At 44.8% G+C, this 18,143-nt stretch overlaps 1 protein-coding gene across 2 annotated transcripts in view; it reads right to left on the bottom strand.

The window, feature by feature from the left end:
- The window catches only part of LOC106605682 (basal cell adhesion molecule), an 83,614-nt gene that overhangs the window by 19,886 nt on the left and 45,585 nt on the right, over window positions 1–18,143 (bottom strand). For both annotated transcript variants that reach the window (XM_014201572.2, XM_014201573.2), the window contains exons 2-3: window positions 2,829–2,953; window positions 1–72 (exon numbers count right to left, since the gene is read on the bottom strand). The exon at window positions 1–72 is cut by the window's left edge and continues 148 nt beyond it. In XM_014201572.2, the coding sequence (XP_014057047.1) occupies window positions 1–72; window positions 2,829–2,953 (197 nt within the window). The remainder of the gene's footprint in view (window positions 73–2,828; window positions 2,954–18,143) is intronic.

Genomic DNA, 18,143 nt, shown 5'->3' with positions numbered 1-18,143 from the left:
TCCCTCATCACTCTTCCCCTCGCCGCCCGACACGGAGCGGAACGCAACACGCTTCCTGGTGCCACCCTCCTCCTGGTGAGGGGAAGAGGAGAGAGGGGAAGAGGAGAGAGGGGGAGAGGAGAGAGGGGAAGGGGAGAGAGGGGAAGAGGAGAGAGGGGAGAGGGGGAGAGGAAGAAGAGGGAAAGAGAGAGGGGAGGGAGAGAGAGGAGGGAGATTAGAGAGAGTGAAGTAGAGAAATGAGATGAAAAACAATCAGGGTGGTGAGAGGGGAAGAGGAGAGAGGGGAAGGGGTAGATGGCCAGAGAGGAAATGTTTTTCACAAGTTCAATAAACAACACAGACACTTCACAGAGATATGTACAGCGCCTTCTGAAAGTATTCAGACCACTTGACCTTTTCCGCATTTTGTTACATTACAGCCTTATTCTAAAATTGATTTAATAGTTTTCCCCCCTCATCAATCTACACACAATAACCCATAACGAAAAAGCAAAAACAGATTTGTTGAATTTTTTGCCAATGTATTAACAAAAAAAACTGAAATATCACATTTACAAGTATTCAGACTCTTTACTCAGTACTTTGCTGAAGCACTTTGGTAGCGATTACATGGGGAGTTTCTCCCATTCTTCTTTGCAGATCCTCTCAAGCTCTGTCAGGTTGGATGGGGAGCGTCGCTGCACAGCTATTTTCAGGTCTCTCCAGAGATGTTTGATCAGGTTCAAGTCCGGGCTCTGGCTGGGCCACTCAAAGACATTCCGAGACTTGTCTCGAAACCACTCCTGCAATGTCTTGACTGTGTGCTTAGGGTCAGTGTTCTGTTGGAAGGTGAACCTTCGCCCCAGTCTGAGGTTTTAATCAAGGATCTCTTTGTACTTTGCTCCGCTCATCTTTCCCTTGATCCTGACTAGTCTCTCAGTGCCAAAATCATGATGGTGCCACCACCACACTTCACCTACAGACGTGACGCTTGGCATTCAGGCCAAAGAGTTCAATCTTGGTTTCATCAGACCAGAGAATCTTGTTTCTCATGGTCTGAGAGTTCTTTAGATGCCCTTTGGCAAACTCAAAGCGGAGTGGCTTCCGTCTGGCAACTCTACCATTAAGGCCTGATTGGTGGAGTGCTGCAGAGATGGTTGTTCTTCTGGAAGGTTCACCCATCTCCACAGATAAACTCTGGAGCTCTGTCAGAGTGATCATCTGGTTCTTCGTCACCTTCCTGACCAAGGCCCTTCTCTCCCGATTGCTCAGTTTGGCTGGGCGGCCAGCTATGGGAAGAGTCTTGGTGGTTCCAAAATTCTTCCATTTAAGAATGATGGAGGCCACTGTGTTCTTAGGGACCTTCAACGCTGCAAAATGTTTTTGGTACCCTTCACCAGGTCTATGACTTTACAAAATCCTGCCTCGGAGCTCTACGGACAATTCCTTCGACCTCGTGGCTTGGTTTTTGCTCTGACATACACTGTTAACTGTGGGACCTTATATAGACAGGTGTGTGCCTTTCCAAATCATGTCCAATCAATTGAATTTACCACAGGTGGACTCAATCAAGTTGCAGAAACATCTCAAGGATTATCAATGGAAACAGAATGCACCTGAGCAAAATTTTGAGTCTCATAGCAAAGGGTCTGAATGCTTAGGTAAATAAGTTATTTTAGTTTTTTAGCAAATTAGCAAAAATGTCTAAAAACCTGTTTTCGCTTTGTCATTATGGGGTATTGTGTGTAGATTGATGAGGGAAAAATGTTTCAGTGGTTCTGCCGAATACAGAGAGTCAAAAGATATTAGGCCAAAGTGCACCAACTCCACATGAAAAAATACAACAAAAAATACTGGATAAATACTATAGTAAATACCGCAGTGTTTTTGCGGTATTTACTGTAGCATTCCCTACAGTATAGTGTTTTTGCGGACAAAAGTCTGTAGTAAATTCTGTAGTATACTGTAGTATTTACTGTTAACTATAGTATAAATACTGTAGTAAAAGAAAACTGTAGTATATACTATAGTAATTAATGTAGTGTTTTGCAGATTGTAGTATACTGTAGTATTTACTGTAGTGTTTTTACGGACATTACTGTGGTGTTTCCTATAGCGTTTTTGTTTTATTATCTTTGACATAGAAGTGGAGGCTTTCTCTTTGTATGGAACACAAAATTACGGTCCATACTTGGCATGTAGGTTTCTCAATTAAGGGTGGCACAAATTGGGATATGTGGAGGGGAATGGGCAGGGTATATGGAAATTAAATACTGTAGTATTTACTGTAGTGTTTTTGTGGATATTACTGTAGTATTTAGTACAGTGTTTCTTTTGCAGATAATACTGTAGTATTTACTATAGTATTCTACAGTATAGTACAACATCTAGTATAGTAAGTACTATACATTATCGAGGGATACTACAGTGTATCACATTACCTCTACCTACATGTACAAATTACCTCGACTAACCTGTACTAGCCCCGCACATTGACTCAGTACCGGTACCCCCTGTATATAGCCTCGTTATTGTTATGTCATTTTATTGTGTTACTTTTGATTTATTTGTTACTTTAGTTTATTTAGTCAATATTTTCTTAACTTTATTTATTGAAGTGCATTGTTGGTTAAGGGCTTGTAAGTAAGCATTTCACTGTAAGGTCTATACCTGTTGTATTCGGCGCATGTGACAAATACAATTTGATTTGATTTGATTTGGGTATTTAGTATTCTACAGTATACTACAGTTTACTACTGAATTCTATAGTAAGCACTGTAGTATTATATAGTAAACTGTAGTATTTTTTTTTATGTGGGAAGCCAGGAGTAAAGTAGTAGGAGACTTACAATGAACCACTCTACGATGTTGTTCGGGGAGGGAGGGATTTTGAAGGTGCAGGGCAGACTGGCTGACTCTCCCTTGATCACCTCCACCTTGGGAGTCACTGTCACTGTCACGACGGCCCAGCACACTGCAGAGAGAGAGAGATAGAGACAGGGAGAAGGAGAGAGAGAGAGGGAGGGAGAGGGGGAGAGGGAAAGAGGGAGAGGGAAAGAGGGAGAGGGAAAGAGAGGGAGGGAGAGGGAAAGAGGGAGAGGGAGAGGGAAAGAGAGGGAGGGAGAGGGAAAGAGAGGGAGGGAGAGAGAGAGAGGGAGAGGGAAAGAGAGGGAGGGAGAGGGAAAGAGAGGGAGGGAGAGGGAGAGAGGGAGAGGGAAAGAGGGAGAGGGAGAGGGAGAGAGATGGAGAGGGAAGGAGAGGGAGGGAGAGGGAAGGAGAGGGAGAGGGAGAGAGGGAGGGAGAGGGAGAGGGAAAGAGAGGGAGGGAGAGGGAAAGAGAGGGAGGGAGAGGGAAAGAGAGGGAGGGAGAGGGAAAGAGAGGGAGGGAGAGGGAAAGAGAGGGAGGGAGAGGGAAAGAGAGGGAGGGAGAGGGAGAAGGAGAGAGGGAGGGAGAGGGAAAGAGAGGGAGGGAGAGGGAAAGAGAGGGAGGGAGAGGGAAAGAGAGGGAGGGAGAGGGAAAGAGAGGGAGGGAGAGGGAAAGAGAGGGAGGGAGAGGGAGAAGGAGAGAGGGAGGTGATGATTAGTTATTGAGGCACTTTCACATTATTATGTTGAGTTTAAATACACACGTTTTTATGTCAAACACCTATAACTATATAAAAACGAGTCTAAAACAAAATAGGAAAGTTCAAAGAACAGCATAAGATAAGACGAGAGAATGTTTGCTGATGGGAAAGGCAAGGGGGCCACCAAAAGGTGTAACGTTACATACACATGCCACACACTGTTCAACGCTCCATATCAAAGATGTGTGTGTGGCATGTTACGTAACACACACACACACACACACACACACACACACACACACACACACACACACACACACACACACACACACACACACACACACACACACACACACACACACACACACACACACACACACACACACACACACACACACACACACACACAGACCAGTCAGGGCAATGGAAAGAAGGAGAGAGCGATTGATGAGAGGGAAAGGATGGAGGGAGGTAAATAGATGGGTGTGGATTCCAGCTGTGGAGTTGAGTCCAGATTGTCCGTCCTTTAACTGAACCTACCAGCTCCTGTAATTAAATGAAGCCTACAGATGTGTGTGTATGTGTCTGTGTTTGCATAAAGCCCTGAGCTTCTGATCGTTTCAAAAGAAAGGTAAAAAAGTGAAGACAGCTGAGTGGCGTCCAGGCAGGTCTTTATCAGTGCTGGAGCACACCTTTCCTGTGATGTCCCAGACAGATAACACACACAGATAAACAAACAGACAGACAACAGCAAGAGGCAACAGTCTGTGACTAACCCCAAACACACCTTATACTCACTGAGAGACACAAAACCACACACTGAGAAAAACAGTGTCTTTCTAAACATGGTACAGGGACAACACGTCATGCTGGGATTGTGCCATTCCCAGAGGTACATCTTCAAGGACCACACAAGGCCTTGTCAGGTGCAAATCTCCATGTATGAAAACGACTGTACTGTTGCGTATGAAATGAAGATTGGCCATTTTCATAGTAATGAACAAACAGCCTGACAGACGGTTTATTGAGGACAGAGTAGAACACAATGTGTAGAATATAGAAGGATACTCTAAGTCAGAAAGAACAGAGTGACCTTTCTGGCAGGCAGCTCAGTGGAGTCTACATTCAACTGGAACATTAGGATGCACACAGTGTCTTAGATATCAATGAGAGAAGGGGGGAGAGAGAGAGAGAGAGAGAGAGAGAGAGAGAGAGAGAGAGAGAGAGAGGTAGATGGACAGAGAATGGTTCCTGGGGGGATAGTGACAGTGGGGAGGTCTCACCCCTCTCCCTGCTACCATTCCCCACTCTACTCCCCAGCATGCAGTAACAGTGGGGAGGTCTCTCACTGCTACCATTCTCCACTCTGCTCCCCAGCAGACAGTGACAGTGGGGAGGTCTCTCCCTGCTACCATTCTCCACTCTGCTCCACAGCATGCACTAACAGTGGGGAGGTCTCTCCCTGCTACCATTCTCCACTCTGCGATATCTCTGCTACCATTGTCCACTCTGCTCCCCAGCATGCAGTGACAGTGGGGAGGTCTCTCCCTGCTACCATTCTCCACTCTGCTCCCCAGCAGACAGTAACAGTGGGGAGGTCTCTCACTGCAACCATTCTCCACTCTGCTCCCCAGCATGCAGTAACAGTGGGGAGGTCTCTCCCTGCTACCATTCTCCACTCTGCTCCACAGCATGCAGTAACAGTGGGGAGGTCTCTCCCTGCTACCATTCTCCACTCTGCTCCCCAGCATACAGTAACAGTGGGGAGGTCTCTCCCTGCTACCATTCTCCACTCTGCTCCCCAGCATGCAGTAACAGTGGGGAGGTCTCTCCCTGCTACCATTCTCCACTCTGCTCCACAGCATGCAGTTAGAGTGGGGAGGTCTCTCACTGCTACCATTGTCCACTCTGCTCCACAGCATGCACTAACAGTGGGGAGGTCTCTCCCTGCTACCATTCTCCACTCTGCTCCCCAGCAGACAGTAACAGTGGGGAGGTCTCTCCCTGCTACCATTCTCCACTCTGCTCCACAGCATGCAGTAACAGTGGGGAGGTCTCTCCCTGCTACCATTCTCCACTCTGCTCCACAGCATGCACTAACAGTGGGGAGGTCTCTCCCTGCTACCATTCTCCACTCTGCTCCACAGCATGCAGTTAGAGTGGGGAGGTCTCTCACTGCTACCATTGTCCACTCTGCTGCACAACATGCAGTAACAGTGGGGAGGTCTCTCCCTGCTACCATTCTCCACTCTGCTCCACAGCATGCACTAACAGTGGGGAGGTCTCTCCCTCCTACCATTCTCCACTCTGCTCCACAGCATGCAGTAACAGTAGTCTGGGAGATCAGGCTACAATAGAAGAGGCTACATTAATATCCATTTGGGATTCATTCAGTGCCGTCTATGTCTAATAAAAACCTCCATATACTATTAGGCCTTGGCATTCATAGTCGTGTGTGATGTTGTGGTCACTAGCTAAAGTGGCAAGTATCACTACAATGAATCTGCTACTATTTCTAATGACATGTAGACTGTGTGCTAACAGGATCAGGCCTGTTCAGTATGGTACAGTTGACCTTACGCTGTAGTATTCCATACTATGTAGAAGACATACACACACTGACAGCCTTACATAATAGGTCAGGGGAGATCTTTACTGGATACACTTACACACATGACTGCAAAATATCATCAAATCAAATCAAATGGTATTTGTCACATGCGCCGAATACAACAGGTGTAGACCTTACAGTAAAATGCTTACTTACAAGCTCTTAACCAATAATGCATTTTTAAGAAAAATAAGTGTTTAAGTATTTACTAAATAAACCGGTACAGAGTCAATGTGCGGGGGTACAGGTTAGTCGAGGTAATTGAGGTAATATGTACATGTACACACTTAGACGAGGTACAATCACGATTATCCTACCAACAGGACATCAAAAACTGTAATATCCTATGTTTCACGGAATCGTGGCTGAATGACGACATGGATATTCAGCTAGCGGGATACACGCTGCACCGGCAAGATAGAACAGCAGACTCCGGTAAGACGAGGGGGGGCGGTCTGTGCATATTTGTAAACAACAGCTGGTGCACGAAATCTAAGGAAGTCTCTAGATTTTGCTAACCGGAAGTAGAGTATATTGTGATAAATTGCAGGCCACACTACTTGCCTACAGAGTTTTCAGCTAAACTTTTTGTGGCTGTTTATTTACCACCACAGACAGATGCTGGCACTAAGACCGCACTCAGTCAGCTGTATAAGGAAATAAGCAAACAGGAAACCACTCACTCAGAGGCGGCGCTCCTAGTGGCCGGAGACTTTAATGCAGGGAAACTTAAATCAGTTCTACCAAATTTCTATCAACATGTTAAATGTGCAACCAGAGGGAAAAAAACTTCTAGATCACCTGTACTCCACACCACACAGAGAGGCGTACAAAGCTCTCCCTCGCCCTCCATTTGGTAAATCCGACCACAACTCTATCCTCCTGATTCCTGCTTACAAGCAAAAATTAAAGCAGGAAGCACCAGTGACTCGGTCTATAAAAAAGTGGTCAGATGAAGCAGATGCTAAACTACAAGACTGTTTTGCTATCACAGACATGAACATGTTCCGGGATTCTTCCGATGGCATTGAGGAGTACACCACATCAGTCACTGGCTTCATCAATAAGTGCATCGAGGACGTTGTCCCCACAGTGACTGTACGTACATACCCCAACCAGAAGCCATGGATTACAGGCAACATTCGCACTGAGCTAAAGGGTAGAGCTGCCGCTTTCAAGGTGCGGGACTCTAACACGGAAGCTTACAAGAAATCCTGCTATGCCCTGCGCCGAACCATCAAACAGGAAAATCGTAAATACAGGGCTAAGATTGAATCGTACTTCACTGGCTCCGACGCTCGTCTTATGTGGCAGGGCTTGCAAACTATTACAGACTACAAAGGGAAGCACAGCCACGAGCTGCCCAGTGACACGAACCTACCAGACGAGCTTAATCACTTCTATGCTCGCTTCGAGGCAAGCAACACTGAGGCATGCATGAGAGCATCAGCTGTTCCGGACGACTGTGTGATCACGCTCTCCGTAGCCGACGTGAGTAAGACCTTGAAACAGGTCGACATACACAAGGCTGCGGGGCCAGACGGATTACCAGAACGTGTGCTCCGGGCATGTGCTGACCAACTGGCAGGTGTCTTCACTTACATTTTCAACATGTCCCTGATTGAGTCTGTAATACCAACATGTTTCAAGCAGACCACCATAGTCCCTGTGCAAAAGAACACAAAGGCAACCTGCCTAAATGACTACAGACCCGTAGCGCTCACGTCCGTAGCCATGAAGTGCTTTGAAAGGTTGTATTGGCTCACAGCAACACCATTATCCCAGAAACCCTAGACCCACTCCAATTTTCATACCGCCCAAACAGATCCACAGATGATGCAATCTCTATTGCACTCCACACTGCCATTTCTCACCTGGACAAAAGGAACACTTATGTGAGAATGCTATTCATTGACTACAGCCCAGCGTTCAACACCATAGTACCCTCAAAGCTCATCACTAAGCTAAGGATCCTGGGACTAAACACCTCCCTCTGCAACTGGATCCTGGACTTCCTGATGGGCCGCCCCCAGGTGGTGAGGGTAGGTAGCAACACATCTGCCACGCTGATCCTCAACACTGGAGCTCCCCAGGGGTGCGTGCTCAGTCCCTTCCTGCACTCCCTGTTCACCCACGACTGCATGGCCAGGCACGACTCCAACACCATCATTAAGTTTGCAGACGACACAACAGTGGTTGGCCTGATCACCGACAACGACGAGACAGCCTATAGGGAGGAGGTCAGAGACCTGGCCAGGTGGTGCCAGAATAACAACCTATCCCTCAACGTAACCAAGACTAAGGAGATGATTGTGGACTACAGGAAAAGGAGGACCGAGCACGCCCCCATTCTCATCGACGGGGCTATATTGGAGCAGGTTGAGAGCTTCAAGTTCCTTGGTGTCCACAGCAACAACAAACTAGAATGGTCCAAACACCAAGACAGTCGTGAAGAGGGCACGACAAAGCCTATTACCCCTCAGGAAACTAGAAATGTTTGGCATGGGTCCTGAGATCTCCAAAGGTTCTACAGCTGCAACCTCGAGGCAGATAGCCATCTGATTAGCTGTTCAGGAGTCTTATGGCTTGGGTGTAGAACCTGTTAAGAAGCCTTTTGGACCTAGACTTGGCGCTCCAGTACCGCTTGCCGTGCGGTAACAGAGAGAACAGTCGATGACTAGGATGGCTGGAGTCTTTGGTAATTTTTAGGGCCTTCCTCCGACACCGCCTGGTATTGAGGTCCTGGATAGCAGGAAGCTTGCCCCAGTAATGTACTGGGCCGTACTCACTACCCTTTGTAGTGCCTTGCGGTCGGAGGCTGAGCAGTTGTCATACCAGGCGGTGATGAAACCAGTCAGGTTGCTCTGAGGACCCATGTCAAATCTTTTCAGTCTCCTGAGGGGGAATGGGCTTCTCCACTGAGAGAGTGGAGGAAAAGGTGTTCACATACAGAGAGTGGAGGAAAACGTCTTCACATACGGAGAGTGGAGGAAAATGTCTTCACATACAGAGAGTGGAGGAAAATGTCTTCACATACAGAGAGTGGAGGAAAACGTCTTCACATACAGAGAGTGGAGGAAAACGTCTTCACATACAGAGTGGAGGAAAACGTCTTCACATACAGAGAGTGGAGGAAAACGTCTTCACATACAAAGAGTGGAGGAAAACGTCTTCACATACAGAGAGTGGAGGAAAACGTCTTCACATACAGAGAGTGGAGGAAAACGTCTTCACATACAGAGAGTGGAGGAAAACGTCTTCACATACAGAGAGTGGAGGAAAACGTCTTCACATACAGAGAGTGGATTTACAGAATGAAACATGATCTGTGTGTGTGTGTGTGTGTGTGTGTGTGTGTGTGTGTGTGTGTGTGTGTGTGTGTGTGTGTGTGTGTGTGTGTGTGTGTGTGTGTGTGTGTGTAAAGAGAGAATACACTAGAGAGATAAATACTGCAGGAACACTGATGTAGTGTAGTGTGCAGTGAACTTGGACAGGAGCAGATTTGGGCATACTATTTTCAATTCATATCAGAATTAGCCTGTGGGAAAAGCTAGTTGGGTGTGTGGGTGGAGTGTTGGGAATATGGCTCCTGTTTGGTAGTGGTAATAAGGAGAGAGATGGGGATGAAAGGATGGTGTTGGTATGTTAGAGAGACAGAGAGAGGAGTTAAAATTAAAGGATACATCTCCCAGAACCTCAAATAACCCCTGGAATGGATAGAACATCGCTCAGAGATGCACAAATACGACATAACATAAAGAAAAAAAACATTGCGTGTGAGAGAGAAAGACAGAGAGAGAGAGAGAGATACGTTGCAGTGTGTGTGAGAGATTCCTCCAGGGTCAGACACCAAGACCCAATGTGACCCACACACTGCAGATAGAGGTCAGTGGTCAATCCATTTTAGAAATTCTCAGAAGAGATCTCTCTCTCTCCTCCCCCCCACCCACCCACCCACCCACCCTCCCTCCCTCCCTCCCCCTCCCTCTCTCTCTCTGCATGTCTAACTGGAAAGAGTGACCCTGTCTGAAGTGGTATGTTGTTGGCTGAAGAGTGTAGAAGTAGATAAAAACTTATTTGGCAACCCTGGTCTCATGCTATGACAAGGGTTTGAAGGGAGAAGTAGACTAAAATAACGCTATGTATGAGCCAACACCAACAACGCTCCTAACGAAGCGAGAGAGAATGAATGAGCACATGAAGTAGATACATCAGGAACCCTTACGCTATGCTCTTCAGTAGCTATTAGTGTCTAGAAGAGTAGGATTGATTGTCATGGGAAGAATACACAGGGAGTGTCTATGTGGGCTTGGGACTGTCACACCTAGCCAGCATGTCTGTCGGTCACTTCCTCTCTCCTGTCTCTCTTCTCTCTTTACTCTCTGTCTTCATGGCCTTCTCCACCCCCACCCCCAAGTCCCTCCATCCCTATTACCTCTCCTTCCCACTGGGCAAAAAGTGGTTGAACATCGTTTCCACTTCATTTTAGCAAAAAAAATAATTATATATATATATATATATATTTGATGACTTTGTATCAACGTGGAAAACTGATTGGATTTGCAAAAACGTCATTGATAAGGGATATTTTCTTTATTTCAAGGTGACAGGGTGACATTTGTTGTTGATTTCACGTTGAATTCATGTTAGTTGATAACTCAACAAGATGTAAATCAAAACTAGATTGTTGAACTGACGTCTGTACCCATTGGATTCTCTCTCTCTGCCAGGCCAAATACAGTCCGGTCTGATCAATGTACCTTAACCCTTGTGTTTTACCCATGAGGCAGCTGGGCAGACAGAGAGGGGCAATTATGGAGTAATTAGTGACTCCATGAACCAATCTGATCCCACAGCAGGAGCTCAAAAGAGTGTGTGTGTGTGTGTGTGTGTGTGTGTGTGTGTGTGTGTGTGTGTGTGTGTGTGTGTGTGTGTGTGTGTGTGTGTGTGTGTGTGTGTGTGTGTGTGTGTGTGTATGTTTTGGAGGGTGAAGGGTGTGCGTGGGTGTTTTTTAGTGTGTGTGTGAGGGGAGTGGGGTCTGTCTGTGTGAGTGGGTGGGTGGGTGGGTGGGGTGTGTATGTGGGAGGGGAAGTGGGGGTTTAGCTGCATGGGGGTCCCATTAACTGACGTGGGGTAGATAATCCGATTTACAGAAAACAAAGAGAAAGTGTGTGTGTAGTGTGTGTGTGTGGGGGGGGGACGACGAACAGATGGGAAATAGACGCTCCAACTGTGACCCACAGACACACTGACTGACATGGAGCACACACACACACACACACACACACACACACACACACACACACACACACACACACACACACACACACACACACACACACACACACACACACACTATTGATGAGCAACATAAGCTACACGAGTGGCGCTAGAACAACTAGAGTAGAGCTTCCACAAAGACATAGGCCCATACTGGAAGTCACATTGATAACACAAATCCCCTAGTTAAATAATGCACAATGGTACAGGAGCTCAATTGAGCTTAGTGTTTTAAGCTTTCCATGGTACAGTCCCTCATACATACTGTGTTACACAGTTAATGGGAGTACATCTGACTAAATCCTTCTAACATAGCACTGGCTTACGCACACACATGAACACACACACGCACACACACATGAACACACACGCACAAACGCACACACGCCGCACACACACAGCAGGAGCGGGAGCCCCTCATTATGAAAGGAACCAGCAGGATCCCCTCCTCAACCCTTTCTTTTCTTCTCTCGTTTCTTTTTATTTCTCTCTCTCTCTTTCCCTTGTTGTCTCCATACCTACTGTCGTATTCTGGACATCAAACTGAGTTTTTCATTCCCCTGCCTGCCTACTGCTCGGACTTTCCTGCTTTCATCCCCCTCTCTCAAACAGCATCTGAACACCCACAGGGCATCCTGTCTCTACTATCTCTCCCTATGTGTGAACATGTGTATGAGCGTGCCTGCATGTGTTTCTCAGTCACTATTCATAAGGCCTCTCTCTCATTGGCTCCAAAATGGACCTACTCACTGATAACTGTTAATGTGGCATTACTGTCTGTCCCACTTCATCCAAACAGTGCTGAATTTAAAATTCATTAAATTGAGATTAATGGCAAAATATAATGGCAAAATATAATTTTGTTTCGAGAACATTTCAGAAATCAATAAAAAAATTGGAGCTGTAATGTCTTGAGTCAATAAGTATTCAACCCCTTTGTTATGGGAAACCTAAATAAGTTCAGGAGTAAACATGTGCTTAACAAATCGCATAAGTTGCATGTACTCATTCCTCGTTCAATAATAGTGGATAATAAGATTTTTGAATGACTACCCCATATACCTGTACATAGCCCATCTATAAATAGCCCAAACAACTCCCACTTCCCCTACTGTATTTATTTATTTTACTCCTTTGCGCTCCTTTGCGTTGTCTCTAATTGGAGATCATACTTAAGTAGGGTTTTTTCCCACCTGGGTTTGTGGGAGATTGTTTTTTGAGTAGTGTATGTTTCACCTCTGCGTCACGGTTTGTTGTTTTGTTCTTTAGTTTACTTTGCACACTCATCTACTGTCAAATCTACCATTCCAGTGTTTTAATTTCTATATTGTATTTACTTCGCCACCATGGCCTATTTATTGCCTTTATCTCCCTTATCTCACCTCATTTGCTCACATTGTATATAGACTTATTTTTCTACTGTATTATTGACTGTATGTTTGTTTTACTCCATTCTGTGTTGTTATATGTGTCGAACTGCTTTGCTTTATCTTGGCCAGGTCGCAGTTGTAAATGAGAACTTGTTCTCAACTTGCCTACTTTGTTAAATAAAGGTGAAATAAAAAATAAATAAAATTTTTAAAATATCTGTACCCCACATATACAATTATCTGTAAGGTCCCTCAATCGAGTAATGCATTTCAAACACAGATTCAACCACAAAGACCAGGGAGGTTTTCAATGTGTCATGTCCTGACCATAGAAAGATGTTATTGTCACGTCCTGACCAGTATAAGGGTTATTTGTTATCGTAGTTTGGTCAGGACGTGGCAGAGGGTATTTTGTTTATGTGGTTCGGGGTGGTGATTTTTGTAGTAGGGTTTTTGATTTATTATTTCCGGGTTTTGGTCTATGTTTTGTATTTCTATGTTCTTTCTGGTTTGTGGTATTTCAATGTGTAGGTTCTGGGGGGTTGGACTCTCAATTGGAGGCAGGTGCTTTCTCGTTGCCTCTGATTGAGAGTCCTATATATGGGTAATTGTTTGGTGTAGTGCTGTGGGAGATTGTTTTGCCTGTGTGAGCATGACAAGACTGTTTTGTTGTTCGTGAGTTCTTCATTTTTTTGTTATTTTGGTGTTCACTTTATTTTAAAATAAATACAAGATGAGCATCCACATTCCTGCTGCGTTTTGGTCCTCCATTCCCGACGACAACCGTTACCGTTTTTTTCTATGGTAGAGTAGGTCAGGGCGTGACAGGTTTTTTTTCTATGTTTTCTATTTCTATGTTGTCAGGTTCTAGTTTTGTATTTCAATGTTGGGGTTTTGTTTGGGATGATCTCCAATTAGAGGCAGCTGGTCCTCGTTGTCTCTAATTGGAGATCATACTTAAGTAGGTTTTTTTCCCCCACCTGGGTTTGTGGGAGATTGTTTTTTGAGTAGTGTATGTTTCACCTCTGCGTCACGGTTTGTTGTTTTGTTCTTTAGTGTAGCTCAGTTGGTAGAGCATGGTGTTTGCAACGCATGGTGTTTGCAACGCCAGGGTTGTGGGTTCGATTCCCACGGGGGGCCAGTACGGGGGGAAAAAAAAAAATTTATGAAATGAAATGTAAGTCGCTCTGGATAAGAGCGTCTGCTAAATGACTAAAATGTAAAATGTAAATGTAATGTTTATGTATTGCATAGTTTCACAGTGTAAATAAAATGTGGAACAACACACACGCTGCACTTTGGTCCGCTTCTCCTTACGACAACCGTGACACAATACCTCGCAAAGAAGGGCACCGATTGGTAGATGTGTACAAATAACAAAAAATTAGATGCTGAATATCCCTGAATATCCCTTTGAGCATATTAATTACACATTGGAAGGTGTATCAATGCAACGCATCCCTCAGTTGCCAGAGAGGAAGGAAACTGCTCAGGGATTTCATCATGAGGCCAATGGGGATTTTAAAACAGTTACAGAGATATGATAAAACTGAGGATGGATCAACGACATTGTAGTTACTCCACAATACTAACCTAAATGACAGAGTGAAAAGAAGGAAGCCTGTACAAAATAAAAATATTCTAAAACATGCATCCTGTTTGTAATACTGCAAAACATGTGGCAAAGAAATTAACTTTTTGTCCTGAATACAAAGCACTATGTTTGGGGCAAATCCAACACAACACAACACTGAGTACAACTCTTCATATTTTCAAGTGTGGTGTAGGCTGCATCATATTATGAGTATGCTTGTCATCAGCAAGGACTAGGGAGTATTTTAAAGGATAAAAAGAAACAGAATAGAGCTAAGCACAGGAAACATCCGAGAGGAAAACCTGGTTCAGTCTGCTTTCCACCAGACACGGGAAGACAAATTCACCTTTCAGCAGGACAATAACCTAAAACACAAGGCCAAATCTACACTGGAGTTGCTTACCAAGACGACAGTGAATGTTCCTGAGTGACATAGTTATGTTTTGACTTAAATCGGCTTGAAGATCTACGGCAAGATTTGAAAATGGCTGTCTTGCAATGATCAACAACCAACTTGACAGCGTGTGAATAATTTTTAAAAGTATAATGTACAAATATTGTACATTCCAGTTGTGCAAAGCTCTTAGAGACTTACCCCAAAAGACACAGCTGTAATCGCTGCCAAAGGTTCTTCTACAAAGTATTGACTCAGGGGTGTGAATACTTATGGAAATTAGATATTTCTGTATTGCATTTTCAATGAAGTTTAAAAAATGTGTAAAAACGTTTTCACTGTCATTATGGGGTATTGGGTGTAGATGGTAAGATTTTGTTTTATTTAATCCTTTTTTGAATTCAGGCTGGAACAACAAAATGTGGAATAAGTCAAGGGGCACTGTAGCATATACGATACAGCAGGATGATTAATGATGTGTGTGATACAGATGTAGGTATGTAATATATACATTAAAGTGTTGGTGGGAGAGAACTGCTGAATCCTAATGGTTCAGTCAAACTGGCATCCCATACTGATGTGTCATATAGAACATATAACATACAGGGTGTTTCTCAATATGCATACTAGAGAGCATCCGAGAGCATTCTCCGAGGACGATCTCTTGAGTACGGTCTTGTGAGGACGAGAGTGTGGATAACACTCCCCCTACTGTATTACCTCACGCTGCACCTCCCCATTCAATGAACCTTCTTCCAGCCAGAACAATGGCAACAATAGAGACTAAACAAGATATGCACAAAGCAAATGTTTTACTTCATAACTATAAGCTAGCTATATGTGAATCGTAATAATGTAGCTAACTAGATAGTTTAACTGGCAAAAATTAACTAAAACTGATGTTTTGCAAGTTGGATATCAATTCTTCTTCTGTAGATAGCTAACAATTATTTGTGGCAATCTGGCTAGCTAACAGTAGTAGCTAGCCAGTTAGCCCTATTGACTTATAACGGTCTCTAACAGTAGAAGCTAGCCAGTTAGCCCTATTGACTTATAACGGTCTCTAACAGTAGTAGCTAGCCAGTTAGCCCTATTGACTTATAACGGTCTTGCGATCCATGATACGTAGGCAGGTAAACATGCCAAAATTAACACAGCATTTATTTATTAACATATCAAGAAAAAATATTGTAGTCAGGCAACATATGAGATGTAAAAAGGGAACATTTCATTCCAAGTGTATTTTCTCTCGATTCAGCTCAAATAATGGCCACCATTGATTGCATAATTTTTTTAATGGTTGCGTCATATTTCATTGCATACTTTCCATTGAAGCTTGCATCGATGCATGCTTCAAAATTTGGACAAACAGAATACGTATTAGAGAAGTGCCCTCCGTGCTCCGTTTCGCATACTTTGATTTGAACTCATACTCCAACCCTCCCCTTGCTCCAATTGGCGTGCTCGGAGCACAGTAGTATGCATTTTGAGAAACACACATAGAATCACGTTATAGGAACATTCTGACTGGCTGTGTATGAAAACCCCGATAAAGTGGACACAGCTAGACAACCAAAAGAGCAATGTGAAATGGAGAAGAGAGGAAGGTCAATGTGTGTGTGTGTGTGTGTGTGTGTGTGTGAGAGTGTGTTTGTGGTTTATGTGTGTGTGAGCGTGTGTGTGTGTGTGTGTGTGTGTGCGCGCGTGGTGTATGTGTGTGTGAGCGAGCGTGTGTGTGTGTGTGTGCATGTGTGTGTGTGCGCGTGGTGTATGTGTGTGAGCGTGTGTGTGTGTGAGTGTGTGTGTGTGTGTGTGTGGTTTATGTGTGTGTGAGCGTGTGTGTGTGTGTGTGTGAGCGTGTGTGTGTGCGTGTGTGTGCGCGCGTGGTGTATGTGTGTGTGAGCGTGTGTGTGAGCGTGTGTGTGTGTGTGTGTGTGTGTGTGTGTGTGCATGTGTGTGTGTGCGCGTGGTGTATGTGTGTGAGCGTGTGCGTGTGTGAGTGTGTGTGAGTGTGTGTGTTTTATGTGTGTGTGAGCGTGTGTGTGTGTGTGCGTGTCAGTCAATCCTTGACACTAACAGGATTAGTTGTGTTGTGCTTTGCCATTGGGTTGGCAAAACAAACACTGTCTCACAGCCTCAATGACACACACACACACACACATCATTGAGACACACACTCACACACAGGCGGCACACACACACACACACACACACACACACATCATGGAGACACACACAAATCACCTCAACCTCAGACAGTATATATTCTAGTGCAGCAGAAATGACTTCACAAGGCAGCAGGACTATTACTGCAATGATCACCATGCTCTGTTGTTGTGATGGAAACTATCGCCATGGTGATGGTGTTACTGACCCATGGGGGTCATCATTATGGGATGTCTATGACAGGGGTGTGGCAGTGTTCCCCGTGACATTTACACTGACACAGTAAACAGTCAAACCTCCATAGAGACCAGAGAGATACTCACTGTGATGGGGATTCACTCTGAAAAGAACTCAACTATTTATCTATCATTATTCTACTATTTGCAGAAAATGTACCACAACAATGCCTGTGGAACAATACTAGTAGCACTAGTGTCAACTGTAGTATCCTGTCCTGTATATCAACCAGCCAGCTCTTTTCACTGGTCACCCTCATATTTGGAATAGCTGAGTGCATAAGAAGCCTGGTGGGCTAAGTGGGCTCCGAGTGTGTGTGTGTGTGTGTGTGTGTGTGTGTGTGTGTGTGTGTGTGTGTGTGTGTGTGTGTGTGTGTGTGTGTGTGTGTGTGGTGGAGCGGGTCAGGCTGCCAGTGGCAGGGTGGGTCTTTGTAAGATCTGGCGTCCGTCAACACTACCGTGATGAGACAAGAACAGGTGCAGCTCAGGAACAACAGCTGCTGGCACACACACACACACACACACACACACACACACACACACACACACACACACACACACACACACACACACGCTAGCTTACAAAGGGAGCCACAGACAGACAGACAGACAGACAGAAAGAGAGAATAGAGGAAAGAGGGGGATGTGGAAAAATAAGTGAAACTACATGGTTACAAGCTTAATATAACAGAGACAGGAAACTAGCCACTGATACAGGCAGAGACGAACAAAGAACAACACGGAAAAGTGGAAATATGTTCGTTGGGGCGACTACTTTCTCATTCAAAGCTCCTGAATATTGAGCAGATTTCAGCCTCAGGGACTTTATTGCTGTGATGTCAAGCTAAGTGGTGACCTTTGGGGGAACACATTGATATGTATCAGATGCTAATGATGAGATCTGACATTTACCCATGAACTAGGATGAAAGAGAGGAGAGCCAAAGAG

This window comes from Salmo salar, chromosome ssa05 (genome assembly GCF_905237065.1).
Source record: "Salmo salar chromosome ssa05, Ssal_v3.1, whole genome shotgun sequence".
Lineage (NCBI taxonomy): Eukaryota > Metazoa > Chordata > Actinopteri > Salmoniformes > Salmonidae > Salmo > Salmo salar.
Note: the sequence above shows the minus strand (reverse complement) of the source record. Positions and strands in the feature narration are given on the sequence as shown.